The sequence below is a fragment of the Mercenaria mercenaria genome, chromosome 9 (genome assembly GCF_021730395.1).
Source record: "Mercenaria mercenaria strain notata chromosome 9, MADL_Memer_1, whole genome shotgun sequence".
Lineage (NCBI taxonomy): Eukaryota > Metazoa > Mollusca > Bivalvia > Venerida > Veneridae > Mercenaria > Mercenaria mercenaria.
In genome coordinates this window covers 79,830,753-79,856,128 of record NC_069369.1, presented here as the reverse complement: position 1 = coordinate 79,856,128, position 25,376 = coordinate 79,830,753, and the positions used below count along the sequence as shown (strand labels likewise).

Here is a 25,376-nt window from a genome sequence, read left to right as displayed (position 1 = left end):
ACTAAGAATTGTTTTGTTTTAAGTTTTATAAAGTTTATACTGGCAGAACTCTAATTCATAGTCAAGCACTGAGAAAAGTCGAGCGTGCGGACAGCTCTTGTTAAATCATAAGCTAATCAACAACATCTCAATTTTTTGCCATTAGGTTTCTGTTCCATCACAAGAGACTGCTTTCTTGTTAAGCCACTACCATCTGTGGCTGTTTGTCGCAGAGAAGACACTTTATTAGAGCTTTGTTTACCAAATCTGTGCATGTTAGTCGTAGAGACGGCTTCATTTGCAGCTGTCTTCTTAAGTCTGATTGCTCCACTAGAAGCTTTGTTGTTGAATCTATCTGTGCATGTTTTTCATGTGCATGCTCTTTGATGAACATCCGTGATAAACTTCGGTAGACAAATCGAGTACGACTTCTTATAGTGATGGGCCGACAATCGGCGACAATCGAATAATCGTCGGCGTTGCATACATGAGCGCGATAGCCGAATTCACTTTTCCCTGACCGATTAATTACTTGGCACCCCAAACGGATAATTTAGTTGTTTCTGACCTTTTTTATTCTGGTATTTACGTTTCTTTAGGGCAATTACGCCAAGGGAAACTACTCTACGTAAAAATGGCTTCCTCCAAAGTCTCAAGGCCTAACTAAACTAAAGGAACCAGCGTGGGAGCCATCTGGTCTAGTCGCGTAATGGCTGCCAGGTATTTTAACACTAATTTTTCACTTGGCATGGCAACAGAGGTCTAAATTGAGGCTAGTTTTTGTTTAAATTTCATTGTGGATGTATTGTTGACATTTTGGTAGGAAAAATGGGAGAGCAGGTTGTATTTGGTGAAGTCAAGCTCAATTTTAGTATGAGTAGTACTTCCAGGTCACAGCAGTGTGATTTTGATGTCAGTTTACAGTAAGTAAATGTGACCAGAGAAATCTCTCTTAGAATATACATGACCCCTACTTTTCTCTTCATTTTATATCAGTTTTATCATAACTCTTTAAAATGAGGTAAGGATTTGTTCTCTGAAATGGGTCTAGCTATGTTTGGTAGCTCTTTGAAAAAGGTCAGTTTTATATAGAATATATAGGGAAAACTATTTAGGCTATTGTGACCTCAAAAGAAATTGAGTTCATCTGTGATCACCCAGATTTCGGAAGATATATGGCTTTTACAAAATTAAGCTTGGAAAAGCATCAAAATCTTTACATTAGTATGGCAGTATGCATAGCATGCTGTAAGACTTACGCAAGCATATAAGCAAAAGTATTTTCAATTTTTGATTTTGTGGGATTGAAATCATTCCAGTCGTTATTAAGAATTAATAAATCGTTAATACGTTTTTGCTCCATATGATTTTAATTTAATAACATAATATATCACTGGATAAGAGTCTCTGGTGAAATTGAGACGAGTACCTGATTTGAAGTTTACTATCTTCACAAATATGATACTTTTCTGCTGTTAACTTACTTGTGTTTATGAAGGAATGCAACAGAAATAGGATATTTGATGTCTGTATGGTTCATTTCTTAAGTAATGACATAAAACATACACTGTGAGGTAAACTTACAGATATGCAACTAGAGTAACCGATTATCCGATTACATCCGATTAATCGAATCGGTTGGCTTGTCCGATTATGCCGATTAATTGGTTAGCAAATCTAACCGATTTGCCCATCACTAACTTCTTAGTGTGCTAAATGCCGAATGTTCATGCATATTTTTTTCTGAACATATGCTAAAGAATGTTTCTAGTCACGAGATAAATATATTACCTACAGTAAATTAAAATATGTATTCAGTTTCTTATACTTTGGAGCTAATGATTACATTGGTTTTCAGACGTAAATGAGTTGGACGTAGTATTAGACTTAAGTTGGACTAGGTCGTCTGCAATTGTGTAGTCAGTACATGACCCCAGTTTAGTTGGGGTAAGTGCATCAAAGGACAATATTACAGTGACCGTGATAATGAAACAACTTGCAGAGCATTAACTGGAGAGTACTTGGGCCCAGGGCCTATAATACACTTAGTAATATAATTGCTCGTGGTTAGAAGATGACCAATTGTTTTCGGGAACATACCGGTAAAGGACGAGGCATTAGGGATTAAAACGGCTTCCCATCAATAACAGACTGAGTTGACATACAGCAGCTCTTGCTCGTATTGTTAACATATTATAGGCCACATTACTTGGGAAATCTTTTTGACATTGATACAAAATTTATATGACTACATATGAAAGTACAAGTTCGACAATATTCAAAACTGCTCAAAACCTTGCAGTGGATAAGAAGGTATGGATCGGACACTGAGCTATTGGAACTTAGACCTCAAAGTGTGACCTTGACCCTCTACCTAGCGACCTTGGCTGCGGACTCTGCACATCTTGATGAGGTGAACAATGGATGCTAACTTCATGAATGAAATTCAATCCATTGGTTTAGAAGATATAAAACGGATACAAATTTGTGCTATTTCATCTTTGAGATCTAAGTGTGACCTTGACCTTGGACCGAGTGACTTTTATTGTGCATTCTGCACGTCATCTATATGAGGTTAACAATGAATATAGTAGTTTTATGAAAATCCTTCTAGTGAATAAGAAGATATGAAGCGAACACAAATTTAAGGTATTTGATTTTTGACCTCCAAGTAGGACCTTGACCTCTGACCGAGTGACCTGGATTGTGCGCTTTGCACGTCGTCTGATTGATACAAGTTTTAAGAAAGTCTTTCCAGCAGTTAAGAAGACATGGCGCGGAGACGAATTAAGAACAGGCGAACCGACCAACAGACGGACAAATGACTCCAATATAGCCCTCATATACTTTGTATCAGAGGGTACAAAAAATATCAAATTTCGTAATGGTTAACACATTAGAATCCACATTTCTTGAAGAATCATCATAAAACTTACACAGAGTGTAGGTCATAGAGTGAGAAAAATAAACTCTAAACTGTAGTCACGAGAACTACAATAGATCGATGTCTTGTATGCAAGAATGTAGTTTTGTTAATCAACATGATTGGCCGACTGAACTGTTTCAGGATGGACGTGACCGTGAAAACATTGTTGCGCGATAAATATAGACACATTTGTCATACAGAACCGTTGTTTATTCAACATGACATAAAGGCCATATGATAAATCAACATGATATACAAAACCGGCGAATAATCAACGGTAAACCAGCGTAGTATATGTGTGGAATCGTCGCTTAATCGGCTTAATTCATATGCCATGGAGCATTGCTTAATCAGCATGGTAATATAAATGGCGCCAACTAAATACGGCACTCAGAATCATTATCATGGCCTAATAAACATTGTAGATCGCTTGTTAATCAACATGATACGTATTATATACTGAAAAAAATATGTATATAAATATTGCTCAATAAAATTGAAGAAAATGGTTGACATTAAAATCAACATAATGCATGGAAGCTTAACAGAAGTTAAATTTTCACGTACATTCCAGTAAGTCAGATAGCGTGGAACTGTGTAAACTTCATATAACACAACGAAACAGGAATTCTGACCAGTTACTCTCCTCTGCCTGATACATAGTTATCAGTCCACATGTCACGTTTCCTAGTTTCCTAGAACCATTTTCATTCCTCTTCTTTAATCAGTTTCCTACAACACTTTTTTTCTGCAACTCCGTTTACCAGTTTCCTATAACCATTTTTATTCATATCCTTGAACCAGTTTCTTAGAACGTTTTTCATTCCTCTCCTTTAACCACCCTCCTAGAACCCTTTTCATTAATCTCTTTCATCCAGTTTCCTAGAACCCTTTTATGCATCTCCTTTAACCAGTTTCCTAGAACCCTTTTATGCATCTTCTTTAACCAGTGTCCTAGAACCCTTTTATGCATCTCCTTTAACCAGTGTCCTAGAGCCCTTTTATGCATCTCCTTTAACCAGTTTCCTAGAACCCTTTTATGCATCTCCTTTAACCAGTGTCCTAGAACCCTTTTATGCATCTCCTTTAACCAGTGTCCTAGAACCCTTTTTATTAATCTTTTAAAGCAGTTTCCTTGAACCCTTTTTATTAATCTCTTTTATCCAGTTTCCTAGAACCATTTTCACGCAACTCCTTTAACCAGTCTTCAGTTCTTGCGATAGCTCTATCTTTTGCATGTTTAAAAGAGCGTGATAACGGGTCCTTGAACCGAGTTTCTGCCAAGTCCTTTAGTTCATAATACGCTTTAGCTTCAATTTTTAGCAGATCAGAATCGTCAGATTTTTCTATTAGTTTTACTATGTTTTCAAGTTTGTTTTGATATGTTTGTAATGCCTTTCTACTACATTAATGTTCGTTTCCGGTCATGTTTTGTCAGCTTGCACTTCAAACAAATTATTTCGCCATCACACTCTTTACATACCATCTCTAACTCGTACTTTGGATGCCGTTTGCAAAAAGTTTTATGCATTAATATTGGTATACCATGTCCATCTGACATTAGTTGTACAACAATCTGGTCTGCTGATGTTTTAAAGCGCAAGTGCCTTTCCGCACACTTGTTGCAGACATTTTGATCGCAGTTGAGACATCGGCTTGCAGCAGTTTCTTCGCAAATTTCACATTCCATCGAATCGAGTTCCTTTTTACACTGAATATAAAAGTTTGTTTGTAAACTGCCTACGCCTCCCTTTGGCAATTCAATTCTTCTTTTACAAAGCTCCTCCGCCTCAACGAGCTTTTCGAAACAAGACTGGGAAAAAGAATGAAAACACGACAAAAACTTTGCTTTCGAATATCCATTACAACAAATTGCACACTTATTTGAGTAGACATTTTCGGTGTATTTAGCCATGTCTCTCTTCAGTTACTTATTCAGAGTCACGTGATTTGAAAATACTGTTAGCGCCTGATGAAAATTTGTCAAACACAACATTGAATAAGCGACGGGCATTCATGGCGTTCAAAATACGTCTATTTTCGATAATAATTAAGGCATAGATTTTCACCCAATACCGGAATTTACAGTTTTGATTTACTCTTAATCCGCAGTGATGAAGAACAGATTTTTGACTTAAAATCATTTTACCCTCGGGTAATTTAAAGTTTGGCGGGAGTTTTTAATGTGTCGAACGTGTGCATGAGCAGGGAGGAACGGAGCTAATTTAAACATGATCTGCCAATATATGCATAAAATATTACATTTCAAACGTTGCAACATTCAGTATTTTTACGTTTTATATTCAGTCTTCATACACAAATATTTGTATTTTAGATAAATATGGATTTGCATTGTACACGTATATTCTATAGTGTATACTGTTAAAATAATACGGGGAACATAAAAATCTGGAACAATGAGAATCAACCATTGTTCTGAACCTGCCGCATAACATATCCCCTGCATTTATTTATTCAGGTCGAAAACATATTTCCGTCTCCATTTGCTTCGTAAAAAGAAGCCGTCGCATAGGTAATCTTGAAATGGACAAATGAGTTGTATTCTGAGTAGGGTCTCCATGATTAAGGGAATTTAATTCACACTGGTGAAAACATTTTTGAATAAGATGAATTTATTTAGTTTCAAAATCTAAGATTAAAACATGCATAATACATGTACAAGTCAATGCAGTTGCGTTTGGAAGCAATGTAAGTATTTAGTAACATGAGGGACGTGGTGTCTCTTAGTCGCTCACCTGAGAAAGTTTCATGTTAGGATGAGAGAGGTCAAAGCAAAAATTCTTCATACAAAATTTGTTGAAGATCCACCGAGTCTTTCATGAGAAGAAGACATCTAAATGTGTTATCTGGTGGTCTCTATATACAGTGAAGCGGAACCACTTGAGCGAACTTGGGAGATGTCAATGCAAATGGTTCATGAGAAGAAATCATTTAAAGAAAAATGTTGATGCATGACGGACGATGTGCGGCGGACGCCGGAGTTCCCACCTTTACTAATAGCTCAATATGTCCTTTTGGGTCCTTTGGGCTTAGATATTTTATTTCTCTTTTTGTCATCCCCGAAAGTCGCACTGACTGGCCTTCCTTTTCCGTCGTATCCGCATTCTGTAAAATATGAAAATTCAACAAATAAAAGTTAAAGCACATGATTAAACGATGTTTTCAAGTTATAAAATTAATTAGTTAGAACTGAAAGCCCTATCTGAACAAACCTGTGCTAAACGTGTGTTCATTATACAATCATACTGACCTTTAGTTTAACATGTTGATATAAGACGTGTCATATCTGGCACTAGGAAGTGTTTATTGAAGCCGAAATTTAATTAGTTAAAATTAGCTGAAGGGGTACGATGTTCAAAATGAAACATTGGAAAATCAGTCGATTTTTTTAAAATCAGACAACCATTTATAGGGTGTTTTGTGATAATTAATAACAAATACAATAGGACAATAATAAGCAATATAAAAGAGAAATAATTACCTCGGTCTATCCAAGTAAACTTCAGTAGAAAGTCTGACATGTCTAAATCAAAGTTTGTGTTTAGATCTTCGGCAATGAGATGCCAAGGCAGTTGAAAAAGGTCAAGTTCTTGCTTCTTTGTATCTTTGAAAACAACGAAAGAATAAACGCAAGTTTAAAAACAAAACAATCATTATCTCTGGAATCATATTGTTTGTTTCACGAAAGGAAATCTTTTACATCTCTTACCTTTGTTCTCTTCTTGGTTTTCAAAATAAAATAAATGAAGAAAAACAAATGCGGAATTCAAAGCCAACTATCTTTGTCCACAAAATGTCTGCTTTTGTGTTATTAGAAGTAAATAAGAAAATAAACAAGTTAAAGAAATTCATCCTTTAGTCTGCTGGCAGCAAGTGATTTTGCCTTTGCGACCAGTGCAGACCAAGATCAGTTCGCTGTTCAGTCAGGACACCCCTTTGATTGATAAATGGTACTGCCAAGATTGAATGACAAACCAGTTCATTTTAGAAATTAAGCAGGGTAAAGGTTAAAACTATGTGTGATTCTCTGTTTATAGATCTACATTCTTTAATACGAAAAAGAACTAAAGAATTAATGAAATGCATCGACAGCACTTTTCAAATATTTTAAGTTGGCAGGAAATATTAAAAACACAGAATTATCTTGTACAACATAAGCTGAAAGAGATTTCGTAAACAAGATTTAAGTTCCGAGCTTATTGATAAAGTGAATGCCCATTAAGGGCATCTGGTAACAACAAAATAAGCAACAACACTACTAATGGGTAACATGTACCGAAACCAAGGTTTGGTTCCATTTTATGTTGCTTGAGTCAAGTCAATATCACTGTTACTAAATAGAAAATGGATTTTACCCAATAATTTCTGTTAGAAATGAGCAATTTTCACTAAAATCTAAGTTTTTATTATTTATATCCCATTATTTAGTTTCGATTTTTTATCTTTATGCTACTGATATGGAAATGTTGCTCCTTTGGACTTTGTTTAATTTTCAATACATGGATTTTATTTCCACTGATTTTCAATTTCACATGATGCATAATTCCTGTTTCAAAAAAAATGGATAGAATAATAAAAAACAAAAACTAATATTAATGAAACACAAATTGATTGTGTGGTATCTAACGTGTCCAGTGGCGACCGGTGGTCATTTGCCATTATATTCACATAATTCTATTAAAACACTGCACTTTACAACAACAACTTAAAGGTATTGATTTCACCAATTAAATCACCAATTCTTAGAAAAAACAATATCTAATCATCTGTTACAGAACACGTTAAATTTCATTAAATCAATCTAATAGGTGAATGTTGCAGTCCTCATTTTAATTGTTACTGGACAATAGGCACTATTGAAAATGAAAGGACACGCAAAACTCGTTTATATAGTGTTTGACAAAATGGATATCTCACGTAAACTTCGCAAAAGAAAGGCGGTCGCTAATTGCAATTTGATACTAAAAATTCTGGCAGACACGCTATGCTATCATGTTTAACCTCGTTACCTGCGTCTTCGTTAAAGAAAATTGATCAAGAAGCCAACGATATTGTTATACGTTCACAACTATTTTATGAAGCTGCGTGTCTGATTCAAAGTTACACGCAGTATTTTCTTAGGCCACATATTAATTCTGAATCTGACCATGAGCGCAACTTTCACAAATTGTGTAGACTAAGTAACTTAGTTCACTTCGCGATACATGACTCACTGGCTTTGTTTGGGGTGCTCTGTGCCCATAACCCTAACCTTTTATTTGTTACTAAAAGTGTGTGAATTGTTTTAACTAAGAATGAGACATTCAGACCAAACTGACATCAATTTATAAAAAAAGGATATTCTACATTTTGCGGAAAGAAAATACTTTTTAAGTGTACACAGTAAGGGATGCCAATTCATTAATTTTGCCTGTTAAAATGTATTTCTAGTACAACAGAGAACAAGACCAAAATATCAAGACAAAAATTATCGTCTTTCTTCCGTTCCAATTTTTGTATTTTTCTTTTGGACAAAGTGTTTACTGTTTATACATAATTGGAGTCAGATATGGATTAGTACCTGGATAGCACCTAAGCGAACAAAATTTACTATATCTAAAATGATTTATGTGGTTGCGTCAATGCACGAAATTAAAACCCAACGAAAAAATAAAACTCTCGTTCATTTTATCATAAAAAGGTTTAAATCCTTACCCAACGAAAAAATAAAACTCTCATTCATTTTATCATAAAAAGGTTTAAATTCCGCATGAAGTAGTCATTTTAGCCAAACCACGACTCACGTACCATATTAACATTTTTGGCTGTTTTATGAAAAAATATAATTCGATCCCCGGGCTAACCTAGAGTTCTGTCACGATTTGAAAGAGGACAGCGCTTTTATCCTTGGTCCTAGATTCATATGGATTGTCAAACATTTCTTTCTATAACTAATGTTTTGTTTAAACATACGCTACACTCATATCAAAGAACGAAGCAAGCACTTAGTCACCTTGGTGTTGCTGTTGCCAGTGGCTCTTCCCCGGCTGTAAGTGAACAGATTTGTCACTGATCAGTTGGGTCTTAAGACAAAATTTAATACTTAGTTCCTTGAGAACATTGCAGTATAATAGAAACTCACAAACAATCCGAGATGCTTTCACAAGAAGGTCTAGATATCGAACTGCGCATGCGCCAAATGCGTCGTATTCATAACATTGATCGTACCATAAATACTGTGTTGCGTCCTGGCTGTAGAATTTGGCATCCATTGTAGTATTTTCTGCAGAACAAACACGGTTTCAGTTTATGAGCATGACAGAGAAGAGACATACCCCCGGTATCTTTTGGTTTCACAGAAACAAAACTGGCTAAAAAATAGCCTCAAAACTCAATTGTTAAAAAATTCTTACATTGTTAATTAACTTTTGTAGCGAGCTAAATATTAAATAGAATAAGCTAATCAGACAGGAGATATTTTTTTAATAGAATATTTAAAAAAAAACGTATACATTCTGGTTTACTAGCATCTAAGTACAACGGTTTGTCTATAATTTCTGTCGCGGAAATTATCAAAAGAATATCAAATGGAGATATGAAACTTTGATATTGTATAATAATAAAAATGAAGATGTCCGTTTTGAATTTTCCACCTTAAACTAAATCAGTAAAATTAGATAACAGTTGTCAAGTATAACAAAGAGTGTGTATGACAATGAACTTAAAGCATGAAACCCGTCCAAACCGGAAACCGTTCCACACTGTATCCTATAAAATCGTGAAACCACTCAAGGCTGTAAGCAAGTATTCGCTATGTCTAACCCTTTTCTCATGACTTCATAAGAAAAATACCAATGTAAACCGGAACCCTCCTTTCCGCATAAAAACAGCTTTTATATAAATACAGTGTAAATAGGAAACACATCATGGTGTTTCAAAGTGTCGTGCAATGACGTAGGAGTTCTATGTTGTTTCATCACATGCAACATAACGTTATACCTTCTTCGTAAACAATGTCTGTACGGAATAAGGAAGATTTATCGGATTTAACGGCACAAATCTATTACGTGAATGCATTTCGTTATACGTCAATAAAAACATCCCCGGGATTAAGATTGGATTTTCCAGCACCGTCGGAAACATCCGGCCTATCATATCCAAAACTTCCGAAGTGGACAAATATAATCACATGCACTAGAAAACATCTAAGTGGGTAAAAGCGACTTGCGTGGGAAAACAATTTAAGTCTTCCATTTTCATATTATTGTTATTGAACTGCGATACCTCCATTTTCTTCGGCTCTTCCACATTCGTCAACACTCCTTTTGACAGCTCTTCCAAAGTCTTCACAATCTTTGAATCTAAAATTGCTGTATATAAATATTTTCATTATAGTTTAAATATCATTTTCATATTCCAATGAATGCCGAGTAATTTTCAAAAATATTAATATATTTTAATTAAGAAAAGATATATGTCACAAACAGTGATATGTCACAAACAGTGATTTGTCGTTGAATAAAAATCATTGTTTGGAGTTCAGATGCGAAGGAATTATATTACAAAGGCGCAGCCCGAATGATATAATAATATGCATCTAAACGACAATTACTTTATTCAAGAGCAAATCACTCTTCGAAGAATTATTACGGCGTACATGCTTGACACATCTACCAAATAATTGCCTGTATTGTGTGGGGTTTATTTTCCAGCGCACCGCTGCATGAATTTTAACTCAGTGAAGTTATAATTGTGACGTACAGTGAATTGGTGCATATTAACACACGACTTTCAGTCCTCTTTGTTAATGCGCCAGTCATAGCGTCACGTTTTGGCCGCCACATATAGCTACGTTCGGAAACGTGGTTACAACGTGAACGTGGCTGAAACGTGATTTAACGTAACAAAACGTGAACTGGAAATTTTAATTTCGCACATGTTCAAAATTCGCTTTCGTTTTCCAACAACGCACTACAACGTGGCGAGAGAGTAGTACAACGTAGTATAACGTAGCAAAAACGTAACAGAACGTGAACATAGCGCGTCCGGCGGGTTGATACTGCCCCAGTCATAGTTTAAAGTTTTATCCGCCACGTATAGCTACGTTGATAATTTACGCCAATCAGCCAGCCAGTGCGTGACGCGTTTTAGCTGCACGTCGTTGCAGCGTGGTGGCAGCGTAGCATAATGAAGCTCAGCGTAGACCAACGTCGCGGCAGCGAGGAATAACACGACTTTGGTATCCGTTGTCACTTGTTAATAGTGTCGCGAACGGGACTACAACGAGGCAACAGCGTGGCTATCACGTGGCTAGCGCGTGGCGATAACTTGGCACATCGTGGCACCGGGCTGAAATTTTCAAAACGTGGTTGTCAGAATTGGGGCACAGCTACGCGGCCAAAACGTGACACTATGACTGGGGCATTAATAGGAAAATAAATCGGGTCGTGTTAGAATTTTACTTTAATTAATCAGGCAGCAGATAAATATTTCGGATATTTTGTATAAATAGAATACATATCACTTGTCAATGATGTATACGTAAGCTTCGTTTTTCATCGATCAAGGGCACGACATCGTTTATGATGTCATGTGATGTCTTATGTCTTGATTTAGAAAACTCTCAGCTGAAACAATGATATTGATTTTACGTCTCAGAAAAAAATAATATTTTATTTATCAAAAAATATTTACATTCGCCCTATTCTTTTCCATTGAAAATTATGACGTTCATTTCGTATGAATAGCAAAAGGAAAGGCGCGAAATTTACGTCATCGCTGCTTAGTGATAACCGACCGCTATTTTGACGACGTCTGCGTATAGTCAGGAAGAACGTTCCTTAGATGACGTCGCAGTTATTCCGTGTGTTGAACAGAATGGCCGGGAAGCTGATTGTAATGTTAAATGCCACAAAATATGTGCAATTTATAATATTATCTTGTTTACAAATGGAAAGGAAGTATAATTTAAATATAAGAAATGAAACTATTTTTTTTCGGTGTTCATGCGAAATGAACGACAGAATAGGATCGGCAAATTAAACATGAATCGCTAGCACGATTCATGGATTTGTCAATCATATTCTGTCGTTCATTTCGCATAAACACCGAAAAAATGATTTCATTTCTTAAGAATTAAATCCCGGAAGAAACATATATGTCGCCTTAATCTACAAATATATGATATAAGATCTATTGATCTTGTAATGTTTCCTTAAACATTGTCTTTTATAAACGTAAAAAGCGTTATTGTTTCAAATACCCAATAAACTAATTGAACTGCCCACTGTTTCTGGCATAAAATGTACGTGGCATTTCTTCAGGCATTTGCATTGAACATAAAACGTGCATTCATTGCTTGCTATAAACAGTTATTTAGCGCATACCTGCCGATGGAAATAAAAAAAGTCCTTTGCCTGATCAAAAATAGTCGAGGGACGATGACTTGATAAAAAAGCGTCTGAGTATTATCACCATCGCGGAACTGTCACTTGTCAAATTATATCACCGTATTGTACAGAACAGTTTAAGATAACCTAGTACCGGTATAATTTTACTTACTAGCACACCAACTGCCTATAAATGATATTGTTGGAGTCTGGTTCGTTCCATCTAACGTTGCATTTTCCATAATTTTGTTGAGGATCGAATTCGGATACATATATCTGTATCCAGTCCCGTCTATCCACTTTCTAAAACAAAGCATATATAAGAACACTTTCATGACAAAAAATAATAAAGGCCTTTCTATACAATAACCTAATTGAGGATTCTATTGGTCTTGCAATTGACACAAATTTCTCAGACATAACAGTCACTGGAGATTTCAACTACAATGCTTTATGTCCAACTCCACATAGAAACATTCTTTCTATCACACAACCGTTTAATCTAGAACAGCTTATTGAAGAACCAACTCATTTCACAGAACACTCAACATCCATATTAGATCTCATTATCGTGTCAAACAGAAATGACAGTCTTCTTTCTGGTGTTGGGGAACACTTTCTTGAACAAGACCAACGGTATCACATTCCAATTTTTGGGCTTCTCAAATTTAGTAAACTGAAACAAAAATGCTTTGACAGACTGGTATGGGGATATAATCGGGGAGATTATGACAGCAGCCTAAGAGCGGAAATCGACAATTTCAACTGGAATAGCTGTATCGATCCAGATATCAATATATATGCTTCCAATATAACCAATCAAATCACAGTCATTTCAAAACATAATATTCCTACTAGAAATGTCACAATTAGACCCTCAGACGTCCCTTGGATGAACAATAATATAAGGAAGAACATACGAAAGCGTAAGCGTATTTACAGAAAAGCTAAGAGAACAAACTCACCCCATCACTGGCAAAAATTTCGACAAGTCCGAAATGAAACTGTTTTGCTCATTCGTGAAGCCAAATCACAATACTTTATCAAACTTTCAGACAAATTTAAAAAACGGATCATTATCTTCCAAAGACTGGTGGACTACTTTAAAATCCTCGCCTTTATAATTCCAACACTCATCAAACAACGTCTTCTGATTTTGAAAAAAGCTAACCTTTTAAATGATTACTTCCAAGAGCAGACATACATTGATGACAAAAATATAGAGATACCTAATCTCGGTTCTACGAATTCTACCACTCTTTTAAATGAATTTCATCTTTCTCCAGTAGAAACTGAAGATGTCTTGAAGTCTCTACCAGTTCACAAGGCCACAGGTCCTGACGGTATAAGCAACAGAATTCTACTTGAGGCTTCTCATGAACTATTTTTCCTCTTTGTGACCTTTTCAATGCTTCTCACTTCAACTTTATACTGTGCCAGCCGCGTGGAAGGAAGCCCATGTTAGCGCAATCTTCAAGAAAGAGGATGCCACTCTTCCAAATAACTATCGTCCAATATCTCTCTTAAACACTATTGAAAAAGTTCTTGAACGTCTCATTTTCAAGCATGTTATTAACCATATTCATTATTCTCGCTTTTTAACTCCTATACAGTCTGGTATCATTCCGGGTGACTCCGCAATTATTCAACTTGTTTTCATATACGATACTCATTGTAAAGCTCTCAATAACGGTCTAGAAGTTCGTGCTGTATTTTTCAATATAAGCAAGGCCTTTGACAAAGTCTGGCACAAAGGTTTACTATATTAACTAAAATACGCAGTAATCACAGGAGGTTTTCTTCATATGTGGTTTCAAGATTATCTCTTACATAGACGTCAACGTGTTGTACTGCCAGGCGTCAAACTAACCGGGCATTTCTTAAAGCTGGAGTTCCACAGGGGGTTCAATTCTCGGGCCTCTGCTTTTCCTTATCTTTATCAATGACATCGTTGTTGAAATCAGACCATGCATCAACCTGTTTGCTGATGATACAAGTCTATATATCATGTTTCAGCAACCGGACATTGCGGCAAATCTTCTCCAATCTGATATCCAAACAATTTCATCTTGGGCAGAAAAATGGCTTGTTATATTTAATCCCTTCAAACCAGAAGTTCTTTTAATTTCAAGAAAAAGAAATTTTCAACTACATCCTCCTCTTCGAATATTTAACCAGATTATACCTGAGGTACTCGAACATAAACATCTTGGTATAGTCCTGTCAAATGATTGTTGCTGGCATTCTCATATCAACTACATTGTAGAAAAGGCATAGAAGAGGGTAAACATAATGCGTAAATTGAAATTCTCACTTGACCGTCACTCCCTTGAAACCATATATATTTCTTTCATAAGGCCAATACTCGAATATGCAGATGTAGTGTGGGGCAACTGTACCAAGTATGAAATGGATCAACTCGACGAAATTCAAAATGAATGTGCTCGCATTGTCACCGGAGCTACCAAACCTGTTTCCTTGGAAAACCTAAAGAGAGAAGTACCCTGGGAGTCACTGTCCGACAGACGTTACAAACATCGACTTCTCATGTTCTTCAAAATGAAATCTAATCTGACTCCAGCATATCTATCCTTTCTAGTTCCTGACTCAGGTGATACTTGCTACAACCTAAGAAACTCTGAAAATATCCATGGTGTACCTGCAAGAACATCATTATATTTCAATTCTTTTTTGCTTTCCGTTGTACGTGACTGGAATTTATTGAGGCCAGATATCCGTAATTCTGAAACACTTTCATCATTCAAAAGTAACTTAGCGTACTCCAGCCTATTATTACACCGGAAACAGGAAACTCCAGGTGCTCCATACACGACTACGAACAAAATGCAGTGCACTGAATCAACATCTTTACCTAAAAATTATTTCTCCTACACCATTGTGCCAGTGTGGACAGAGTGAAACTAATTTCCACTTCTTTTTTGAATGCAGAATTTTTAATCGTTGTCGAAACGATCTTCTTAATAATCTGCGGAATTTCGTAATTGACTTAGATACTGTTCTTTTTGGAAACCCAGACCTCTCCATCAGGATAACATGACTATATTCACTCATGTACACTCATCCATACATATCCGAAAGTAAGCGATTCTTTTAGCAACCATGAGACATTCCCATTTCTTCCCTCTTTCTCCCTTCTATCCTATCTTTGACCTGTTCTGTCTTTCAAAAATCTACTTCTACATTTATGTAAATCTTTTCTTCTACCACACATTGTCCCCTTTCCATACATATGCTCATACAGTTACATTTTGTCCGCAAAGGAGGAGAATTCTATAAGACTTGTCTTTCATTCTTATCCTTTCCTGTTTTGCCTTCACCACAGTATGACATATGTACCAGCATATGTACTCTATTTTGGGAGTAAATATGTTTAAACTAAACTAAAACTAAACTAAACTAAAGAATGATTTCATGACAAAAAAGTAATAAAGGCCTTTCTAGGCTTTATTCCTTGGAAATAAATATAGAATTCAATGTAAAAAATTATAAAACCATGTGAAGTTTTTTTAATTAGATTCTAACATGGTTCGATTTGATAGCCAACTTTAGAAACAAAGAAGAAAATCAAACACAGAAAAAACAATGGTTGACGCGCGGACCGCTAAGAGAGCATTATGCCATCAAATATGACGTTAAATTGCCGTTTGACGTCTTTCTCATTAAAACCAAGCATTATTTCATTTCTATTTAAAAAAAAATGAACATGTGTATCGGATGCTTAAGCCTTATAGATATTGAACCAATTGCAACAACTTAACTAATAAGAAATTTCTTTTATGGAAAATGGCGTCAGCAAGGCGACCTTAACTGCATCTTTCTTTGGCTCTAACACTTAGCTTACCTCTTCCAAATCTCGAAGTGTGACAATGTCCTTTGCTGATTCTCTGCAGGTATCTGATACAACTGCACTCACAAAACCCATAAAATACACGACAAATGCTAAACTGAATGCCATCATGCTTGAAAATAGAAAAAAATAATTTGGATATTTGTTTTCCCCTATACACGACAGAAATTGTGAAAGAAACCAACAAGATTGGTTGTATCATGTACAATATCTTACAAGTGATATGGTTTTAATTATAAATTCTAATATGACTAACAATGTTTTAATCATCACAACGATATAATGTTGACGTCACGTCGACGTGATATTTAGCGCCATGTATACTTCGAGAAATAGCGCTTTCAAATTTGATCAAATGTTTTACTTAATAGCATGTTTAAAACGAAATGTCACATTGAACAACTGTCTTGATTAATTTACACATATATTAAGTTGGTTATTCGCTTTGCAGAATAATTCGCCATCCTTTGCGCCCAAACTGACCTCTTCCGCAAGTCGTATTACCATTTCCGGTCCTGGCGTGCATAAACAAAGAGCGTGACGGCCTAACAGTCGGTGCCATGCATGCGCGAAGAAACAATTCTGTCATATTTGATCTAAATTTTACAATACAATTCATATTAGAATCGAAATAATTTATAGCAAAACGTTGTTTTAACACTATTTATACACGATGGGCGGTTATACGCCGTTCGAAATAATTCACTCGGGCTGCGCCCTCGTGAAATTATTACGCCCGGCGTATAACCGCCCATCGTGTATAAATAGTGATAAAGCACCGTTTTGCTATAAATTATTTGTTAAATATATGAAAATTCTGCTTTCCTGAGAGGGCGATATGATAAATGTTCATTTTCAGAAATTTCTATATCAATCGTGGCATCAGCCGAGGTCTATAGGCCTAATTGAAAATTTTTCATATCACCATCTCACAAATGCAATTATTATTTCGTTTAACCGAAAACATATAATATATAGATATTGCATTCCTGATAGAGTGATATGAAAAATGTTCCCGCGAGATATATGAATATCGACCAAGGCGCCAGCCGAGGTCTATATTCATATTTCGAGGGATGAACATTTTTCATATCACGTACCCTCCCCGGAATGCAATATTATTTTATTATACCGCAAATATAAAGGTCAAAATATTTACTGGAAAATCAACATAAATATTTAAGCGTTTTTTTTAACATTAAAAGTAATTACTAACCAAATAATGATGCCAGGATTTAGGAGTCTTTACTTGTTAGCACACAGCAATTGTGGCGACTTTGCTGTTTAATAATAAGACTGTCTGTTAGATATAGGCTAGAAGTTTACATATCGCTATGCGTCAATGATGAAATCGACAATTCGAAAACGGCGATAACTTCCTTATTTCTAAACGAAACATGTAAGTGTGAGCACTCAATTTCTTAATTAGATAATTTCCTATCTGATGGTGATAGTTTCGATTCAATATTTGATAAAACGTTGTTTTCGAATTTTTTGGTACGTGGAAGAAATCAATAAAAAAGAAAAATCGGGCGGATTCACACATGCATGAACACCAGAAAAGGCAATTTAATCCTAAAGTATATATAAGCGCATCGTCTGAAAACTTAAAAAAAAATAATATCACATGCGCAGAAAAACAAAATACCGCTGTTGCGCATGTGATATGAAATCATGAATCATATCACATGCGCATAAATTGAAAATAACGATTTTGCGCATGAGATAAAAAATCACTGGGGAATATGATATATTATTCAAGTTAAACTAATGGGAAATTTGCACTGGACATTTATGTTGTCTTAATACACTTTAGTATTTAATGATTTATTGGAAAAATCAACATAGTTGGTGTTTTATTAAGTTTGTTGAAATAAGTAACAGAATATACAATATTAACACAAATATGATGTGGAGCCTTTCTGTCCAGCAAAGAATGAACACAGATCATCCTAAATACGGAATTAGGGCGATTTTGTTGCAAGCTGTATTTTAATTTGTTTTTGTTTGTCATTACAGAAACGCTGTACAAGCAAACATTAGTAAGCGCACAGTCAAATTTGATCGTTGCAGTTTCAATGCGAAAGTAGGATTATACGAAAATTATTACATGCGCAGAAAACTAAATTAGTGTTTTTGAACATGAGATATTAAATTTATAATCATATCACATGCACAGAAAAGCAAAATAGCTCTTCTGCGCATGAGATTTTAAACTACTGGGAAATATGATAAGAAAGGTTAAGTAGGTTGGACAATTTGAGCATGGCTATATTCTACAGATATATTGCTGTTTTTAAGTTTCAATCACATCTCAATTGTATTAGCATAATACGTTTTTGTAAAGATCTTACTAAGTTAAGTCAAACAATAAAACTGTAAATGAAAGAAAATGCTTTTCTTGTGATGTTTTAGAAGATGAATATCATTTTGTATTGGAACGTAAAGTATATAAGAAAAGTATTAATCATCTTATCTATAATGTGTGCCCATAGCTTTGCTAAAGTAAGAGGTGCACGAAGCATGAAGTCACAATTGCGAAGCTCGAGTTCAAAGATAGGGAGCTGCGAAAGAATTTCGCGCTTCTCCATTGTGATCTCGCGATCCGCTACCGTAATCTCGCGATCCGCCACCGAATCTCGCGGTCCGCCAACGAAATCTCGCGATCCGCCATCATGGTCAGTAGTATTAGAATTACCGAAGCGAGCATTTTTAACCTCATTTGACCTTTTGACCCTTGGTCCGAACTGACCAATGCTGGACAATTTAAAACCCATAGGTTTTAAACCCAGTTAAAACCAACTAAAAAGTTTTAAATACATATGATATAGATGAGTTTACAGAATAAAATATATTGTTTGAAAGAAAGAAGATTTACTGTAATATAAATCCTCTTTAAATGTTATAACAAAAACGGGAGAAAAATATAAAGGCTACTTGTTCATCTTGGGGAAAAAAATGAAATCAAGTTTGTTAAAAGTACAGGGGTAATTTAGATATTCACAAAGCATGTTACCTTTATTACCAAAAAAGGTTTAACACTTCCAGAAAATATATTATTGTGGGCCGGGAAATCCCCTAGATAATGGACCCCCTGTAAATGAACTGGATGCAGTATGTATGGACCATGATTTTGCAAATGACAGTGGTGTAAAAAAGGGTACATGTGATAGCAAATGCTTTCCAATTTAAAAAAACTAAATCAAAAACATTTGGAAAAAAAGATTGCAAAACATTTAGTTGTAAAACCACTATCAAACAAAATACACACTTGGTCTCGGACAAAAATCAAAAAAGGGGAAAAGGGGGTAGAGTATACCCCCGGAATCACATGGAGCGATCAATTAGCAGAAGAATTACACAAACCAATTAAAAAAAAATTTAGGAACGAAGAGTGATAGTTAATGATATTGATGATACTTGGTCAGCTGTTTTAGTTGACTGCAAGCTTTTTCAAATATAATAAAGGAGTAAAGTACTTGTTAACCGTTATTGATATATTTAGTAATATGCTTGGTTATTCCATTAAAGAATAAACGGGAGAATCTGTTACTGAAGCTTTTGAAAAATAATTTCTGAAGGACGATTACCAGTAAATTTATGGGTAGATAAAGGAAAGAATTTTATAATAAAGTTTGAATCATTTTTGAATAAAAATAAGATTAATATGTACCATACATTTTTTGAAGGAAAGGCTGTAGAAAATAGAAGATTAATAGAAGTTTAAAAAGAATATGTGGAAATATTTACAGCAAATAATACTTATACTTATTTAGATAATTTGCAGGATATGGTTGATAAATATAACAAAACAAACTTTCCCTATATAAAAATGCCCACCAACCAAAGCTAGTAAAAACTTAAAAAAAGGGTACTGTTTATTTTAATTTATATGGTGATTTAAAGATACCAAAGAGCAAAGAAAAATTTTAAAATTGGTGATGGGGTTCGCTTAAGCAAACTTAAAAGACATTTTGAAAAGGATATACACCAACTGGACAGGGGAAAATATTTATAATTTATAAAATTAATAATACAATCCCAAAAACATACCCCTATAAAGATTTAAATGATGAAATAATTCAAGGTTCATTTTATGAACAAGAACTTTTACCTACTACACAAGAAGTTTTTAGAATAGAAAAATTTATTAGACGAGACTATAAGAAAAAACAAGTTTTAGAAAAATGGAAAGGTTACAATGAAAAATTTAATAGTTGGGTACCTTTTAGTGAATTAAAAAGAAATTTAATTTAAAATATATTAAATAAATGTCCATAAAATTTAATTTCTAATAATGGAATAGAAACAATAGATCAATTAATTCACTTAACAAACTAGCTGCTGCTTACAGAAAAAGTTATAAATTTTGTGGGAGAGTAATACCGGATTATATAATTACAGCAGGTGTCTTTGGTTGTTCACTGCATTAGCACTTGTTCCAGCTATTCCTATATTTGTAGCAGTTGCTGGCGCTGTTCCATCAGTAATTACCATATTTACTAACAGACTAAAACTTGACGACAAAAAATTTTTATTTTAAAAGCACATCATCACAAAAAAAACAACTAATAACAAAGCACGGATTGGAAAAGTAAAAAAAGAAGAGAAACAAGTTATTCGGGATATTTTTACAATACTATTAGAAATGCAGAAGAAAAAAAATATTCAATGCCTTTTGAAACGTATATGAAGGAATTTAAACTTAACGGATTAAAAGTAAAAAAGAAAAGAGTTATATTAACTTTAATTAAAGATTTTTTCTATAAGTATTTTATATAAATGAAAAAAATTATATCAGTTGAAGGTAATATTGCATCAGAAAATTACGTTTTTAGATATTATTAAAGAATAAAAATCCTAATTTTAATATAATTCCAAAACCAATTCACGAATGGCAAATGTTATGGACCACGTGCAACCGAAGGTTCCACTTCGCAAATTAAATTCATAAAACCTTTTTGAACTTGCTGCTCAAGAACCTTCCAAATATTTTTCCTTTTCAGCTAACAACTTTAAACAGTCATATAAAAATGTTATCTTCTGCAAAACCCTTTGATGGTGTTTCTGTCCTTGAACGTTGTTATTTAACTAACAGTAACATTTTTAAAAAACAACATCACGACAATGGTGTTATAAATGACCCCAGTGGGCAGTATACAATCTTTTTCTTAACTGATTATTTTATAAAAACCATACGGAAAAAATCCAATTGATGGATTGTTTATGTTAAAACCGACCCAGAAATATTTTTTAAAAGACTTAAAAAAAGAAACAGAACGGAAGAAAACAAAGTTGGTTTAGATTATTTAGAAAAACTACACAAATTAAAACGAAGAATGGTTAAACAGAATGTCTCAAGAAGTATTAAAAATTTTAAAAAGTTGAAACAATTTAGAAAAATGACTTTAAAATCTTATTCAAAAGATATAGATAATATAAACAAAATTTCTCAAATCAATATAATTTCATTAGGGGTGTTTTTAAAGATTTTTTCTATAAGTATATTATATATAGAAAGGTTAAAAAAGGTAAATAGAATGATTATGTCAAAATTATCTAGCACTTTAGGAGAAATAATGATCCAACAAAAAATTCATATAAAAGTTCTTAAAAGAAGAAATGTTTATTAAATCAAAACTTGATCAAATAGTTAGCGATGAATATAAAAAACCCCGTCATTTATAAAATTTCAAAATGTTATAGATCCTTATCTTCGTAAAAGAACTTTAAATTTTAATGGGACTGTTTTGTCTATTAACTGAAAAGAAAATACTGTACCCTCGAGTACTAAAACCTCTAGTTTTAAAAAGTTATGTGATTGTCCCATACCAATAATTATCGAAACAATCCTAAAAAAGTTATTGTAACCGACTGTGATACTAATGAAGAAAAAACATATAAAAGCCAATTATGCAGCGTCAAAGACCTTGGTATTAACTGGGGTTTAAAAACAAAGTGCTGCAAAGGAGAAACCGAGTAAAATTTTGGAATATCAAAACTAACGGAAAAAGATATAAATTTAAAAATTTATTTTTTCTTAAAGATAATTTAAAAAATTTATTTATTTTTTTATTTTTTAATTATTTTTTTAATTCTTTTTTTCTTAACGAATTTTATTTTCTAAATAATAATATAGATGGAAAACGAGAGATCTACAAACAATATTATAAGAAATTTGAAATTAAAATTACTATAAACAAGATCAAAGAATCAATTATATTTAACTATAAACGACTCTTATGAAATACTTAAATCTGAACTTAAAACTTTAAAAGGTATAAAAATAAACGTTGTTTTAAAAATAACTTTGCAAAATGGGTAAAAATGATACAAATATAAATCCCGCTTATTTTCAATCAAAGGGTTTTAGAAATTATTAACACAAACCCAAATAAAAAAACTTACATCAACTTTTGATGAAATAATAAATAGAAATTGGTAAATTGGATTTCTGAAGGGAAGTGGGTGGAGAAAGCAGTTGATGCTCATTATATAAATAGATATAAATATAGTCCATTGGCTGCTTCAAGTTTTTTAGAATTACCAAAACCATTACAAAATTTAAAGAAAGGATTAAAAATATAAAGAATTAGAACCGAATGTTTTAGATGGTGTCCCTTTACTTACAAATTTCCCGTTGAAAAAAATCCTCAAATATTCAAAATATAAAAAACATATAAACGATCTTGATTATAAATGGAATTAATTTTCCCGTTACATTAAATCAATACCTAAAATAGAAGTTTAAATGAAATATCATTTAATATATTTGGATATGAAGAAAATAGATTTATCCATTGTACATAAAAAAATATCAATACGAAGAACACTGTGACATGTTGCTAATTACTAATGATAAAATAAATGAAAAATAAATGAGATGACTGTAACCCCCAAGAACTATAGTCCAACATTATTTTGGATAAAAGACTTTAATAGATTAATGACTAACAAAACCAAAGACCAACAAGAAAATATTTTTGTAAAAGTTGCTTACCAACATTTTTCTCAGAAAGAATATTAAATGAACACTACCAAACGTTTAGCTATTAATGGTATCCAAGGTTAAAAATGCCAAAAGGGGAAATAAAGTACAATTTAAAAATTTCATAAAGGTTTAGCAGTACCTTTTGTAATTTATTCTGATTTTGAATCAATAACTAAAAAATTTTTAACTGTTTACCATCAACTGAATCTTCATTTACTGAACCATATCAAAATCAATAGATTGTGGTTACGGCTATAAAGTTGTTTGTTGTTATGACGATAAATATACTAAACCAACCCAGATTTATAGAGGTCCTAATGCGTTTAAAAGTTTATTGAAAAAAAAGCTTGGGGAAAAGGAAATTGTAAAGAAATATTAAAAACACTTTAACAAAGAACTAAGAATGTCTAAAAAAGATGAAAGTGAATTTAAAAAACAAAAGTTTTGTCATATTGTGAAAAAGAATATATAGAAGATTCAATCAAAGTAAGAGACCATTTTCATATAACAGGAAAATTCAGAGGAAGTGCTCACTCAGAATGTAATATTAATTTTAAACTAACACTAAAATTCCTGTTATTTTTTATAAATTAAGAGGTTATGACGGCTTTTATTATGCAACAAATAGGAAAATTTAAAAAAGAAAATTTAAAGTTATTCCTAACAAATGGAAAGATATATGCATTTATGATTTCTGACTTGGGCTTTATTGATTCATTCCAATTTATGTCTCAATCATTGGATAACCTAGTAAAAAATATTCCGAATTTAAAAATTTATCTCAAGAATTTGATTGTGAAACATTAATTTATTAAAAACAAAAGTTTTATCCCTATGATTACATGGATTTTATTTAAAAAATTCAAAGAAACAGAATACCTTCTAAAGAAGAGTTTTATTCAATTTAAATGGAACACACATATCTGATAATGAAATACGAACATGCTAAAAATATCTGGAAAAAAATTAAAATAAAAACAATGGGAGAATATCATGATTTATATTTAAAAAAATGACGGGATTTCTTTTAGCTGATGTATTCGAAAATTTTAGAAAATTATGTTTAGAGTACTACAAATTAGATCTTTCCCCATTATTTAGTAGTCCTGGTTTAGCTTGGGATGCAATTTTAAAAATGACTGGAATTAAGTTAGATTTAAAAACTGATATTGATAGTATCTTTTATTGAAAGGGACTGAGAGGAGGAATAAGTTATATTTCAAAAAATACAGTAAAGCAAACATAATATATGAAAGATTATAATTCAAAGAAGAAAGCAAACATTATGTACCTCGATGCCAAAAATCTTTTCGGTTGGGCTATGTGTCAACCTTTACCCTCTGGAAACTTTAAATTTATATCCGAAAAACAATTCAAGAAATTAATTGCAAAAGGTAAAAATAACTTTATAGTTGAATTATCTTGAATATCCAAAAGAATTACATAAAACCCACAACGATTATCCTTTAGCTCCTGAAAAAATTATTATACCAGATCAATGGCTTTCTGATTATAGTAAAAATATTAAAACAGAATTTGAAATAGGAAAAAGTAATGTAAAAAAATTAGTTCCAACTTTAATGAAAAAACAAAATTATGTAGTTCATTTTAAAAATCTTGAACTATATACACAATTAGGGTTAAAAGTAACAAAAATACACAAAATATTAACTTTTGATGAAAGTCCTTGGTTAAAAAAGTAAATTGATTTTAATACTCAAAAAAGATCTAAAGCAAAAAATTCATTTGAAAAGGACTTTTTTAAGTTAATGAACAATTCTGTATTCGGTAAGACGATGGAGAATTTACGCAAGAGGGTTAATATTAAATTAACACATGATGAAAATATTTTATTAAAATACATAGCCAAACCTTCATTTGTTAGTTCAACGATGTTTAACTCTAACCTTTTTGGTATTCATAGAATAAAAGAAAGTTTGTTATTAACAGACCTTGTTATGTTGGAATGTGCATTCTAGATTTATCAAAATATTTAATGTATGATTTTCATTATAATTACATTAAGGAAAAGTACGAGGGTAATTGTAAATTACTATTCACTGACACTGATTCATTATGTTATGAAATAAAAACCAAAAGTGCATATGAGGATTTTTATAAGGACAAAGATTTATTTGATAATAGTGATTATGAATAGTAATTCAAATTTTATTTTGATAATAATAAAAAAAGTAATTGGAAAATTTAAAGATGAAGCTGCCG

General features: G+C 33.1%; 1 protein-coding gene across 3 annotated transcripts in view; it reads right to left on the bottom strand.

The window, feature by feature from the left end:
- Nucleotides 1-5,528: 5,528 nt before the first annotated feature.
- Nucleotides 5,529-25,376, bottom strand: part of LOC123547568 (uncharacterized) — a 77,200-nt gene continuing 57,352 nt past the window's right edge. For all 3 annotated transcript variants that reach the window (XM_053551829.1, XM_053551830.1, XM_045334765.2), the window contains exons 2-7: nucleotides 16,157-16,274; nucleotides 12,467-12,597; nucleotides 10,190-10,275; nucleotides 9,048-9,188; nucleotides 6,408-6,530; nucleotides 5,529-6,031 (exon numbers count right to left, since the gene is read on the bottom strand). In XM_053551829.1, the coding sequence (XP_053407804.1) occupies nucleotides 5,928-6,031; nucleotides 6,408-6,530; nucleotides 9,048-9,188; nucleotides 10,190-10,275; nucleotides 12,467-12,597; nucleotides 16,157-16,274 (703 nt within the window). In that variant the 3' untranslated portion in view covers nucleotides 5,529-5,927. The remainder of the gene's footprint in view (nucleotides 6,032-6,407; nucleotides 6,531-9,047; nucleotides 9,189-10,189; nucleotides 10,276-12,466; nucleotides 12,598-16,156; nucleotides 16,275-25,376) is intronic.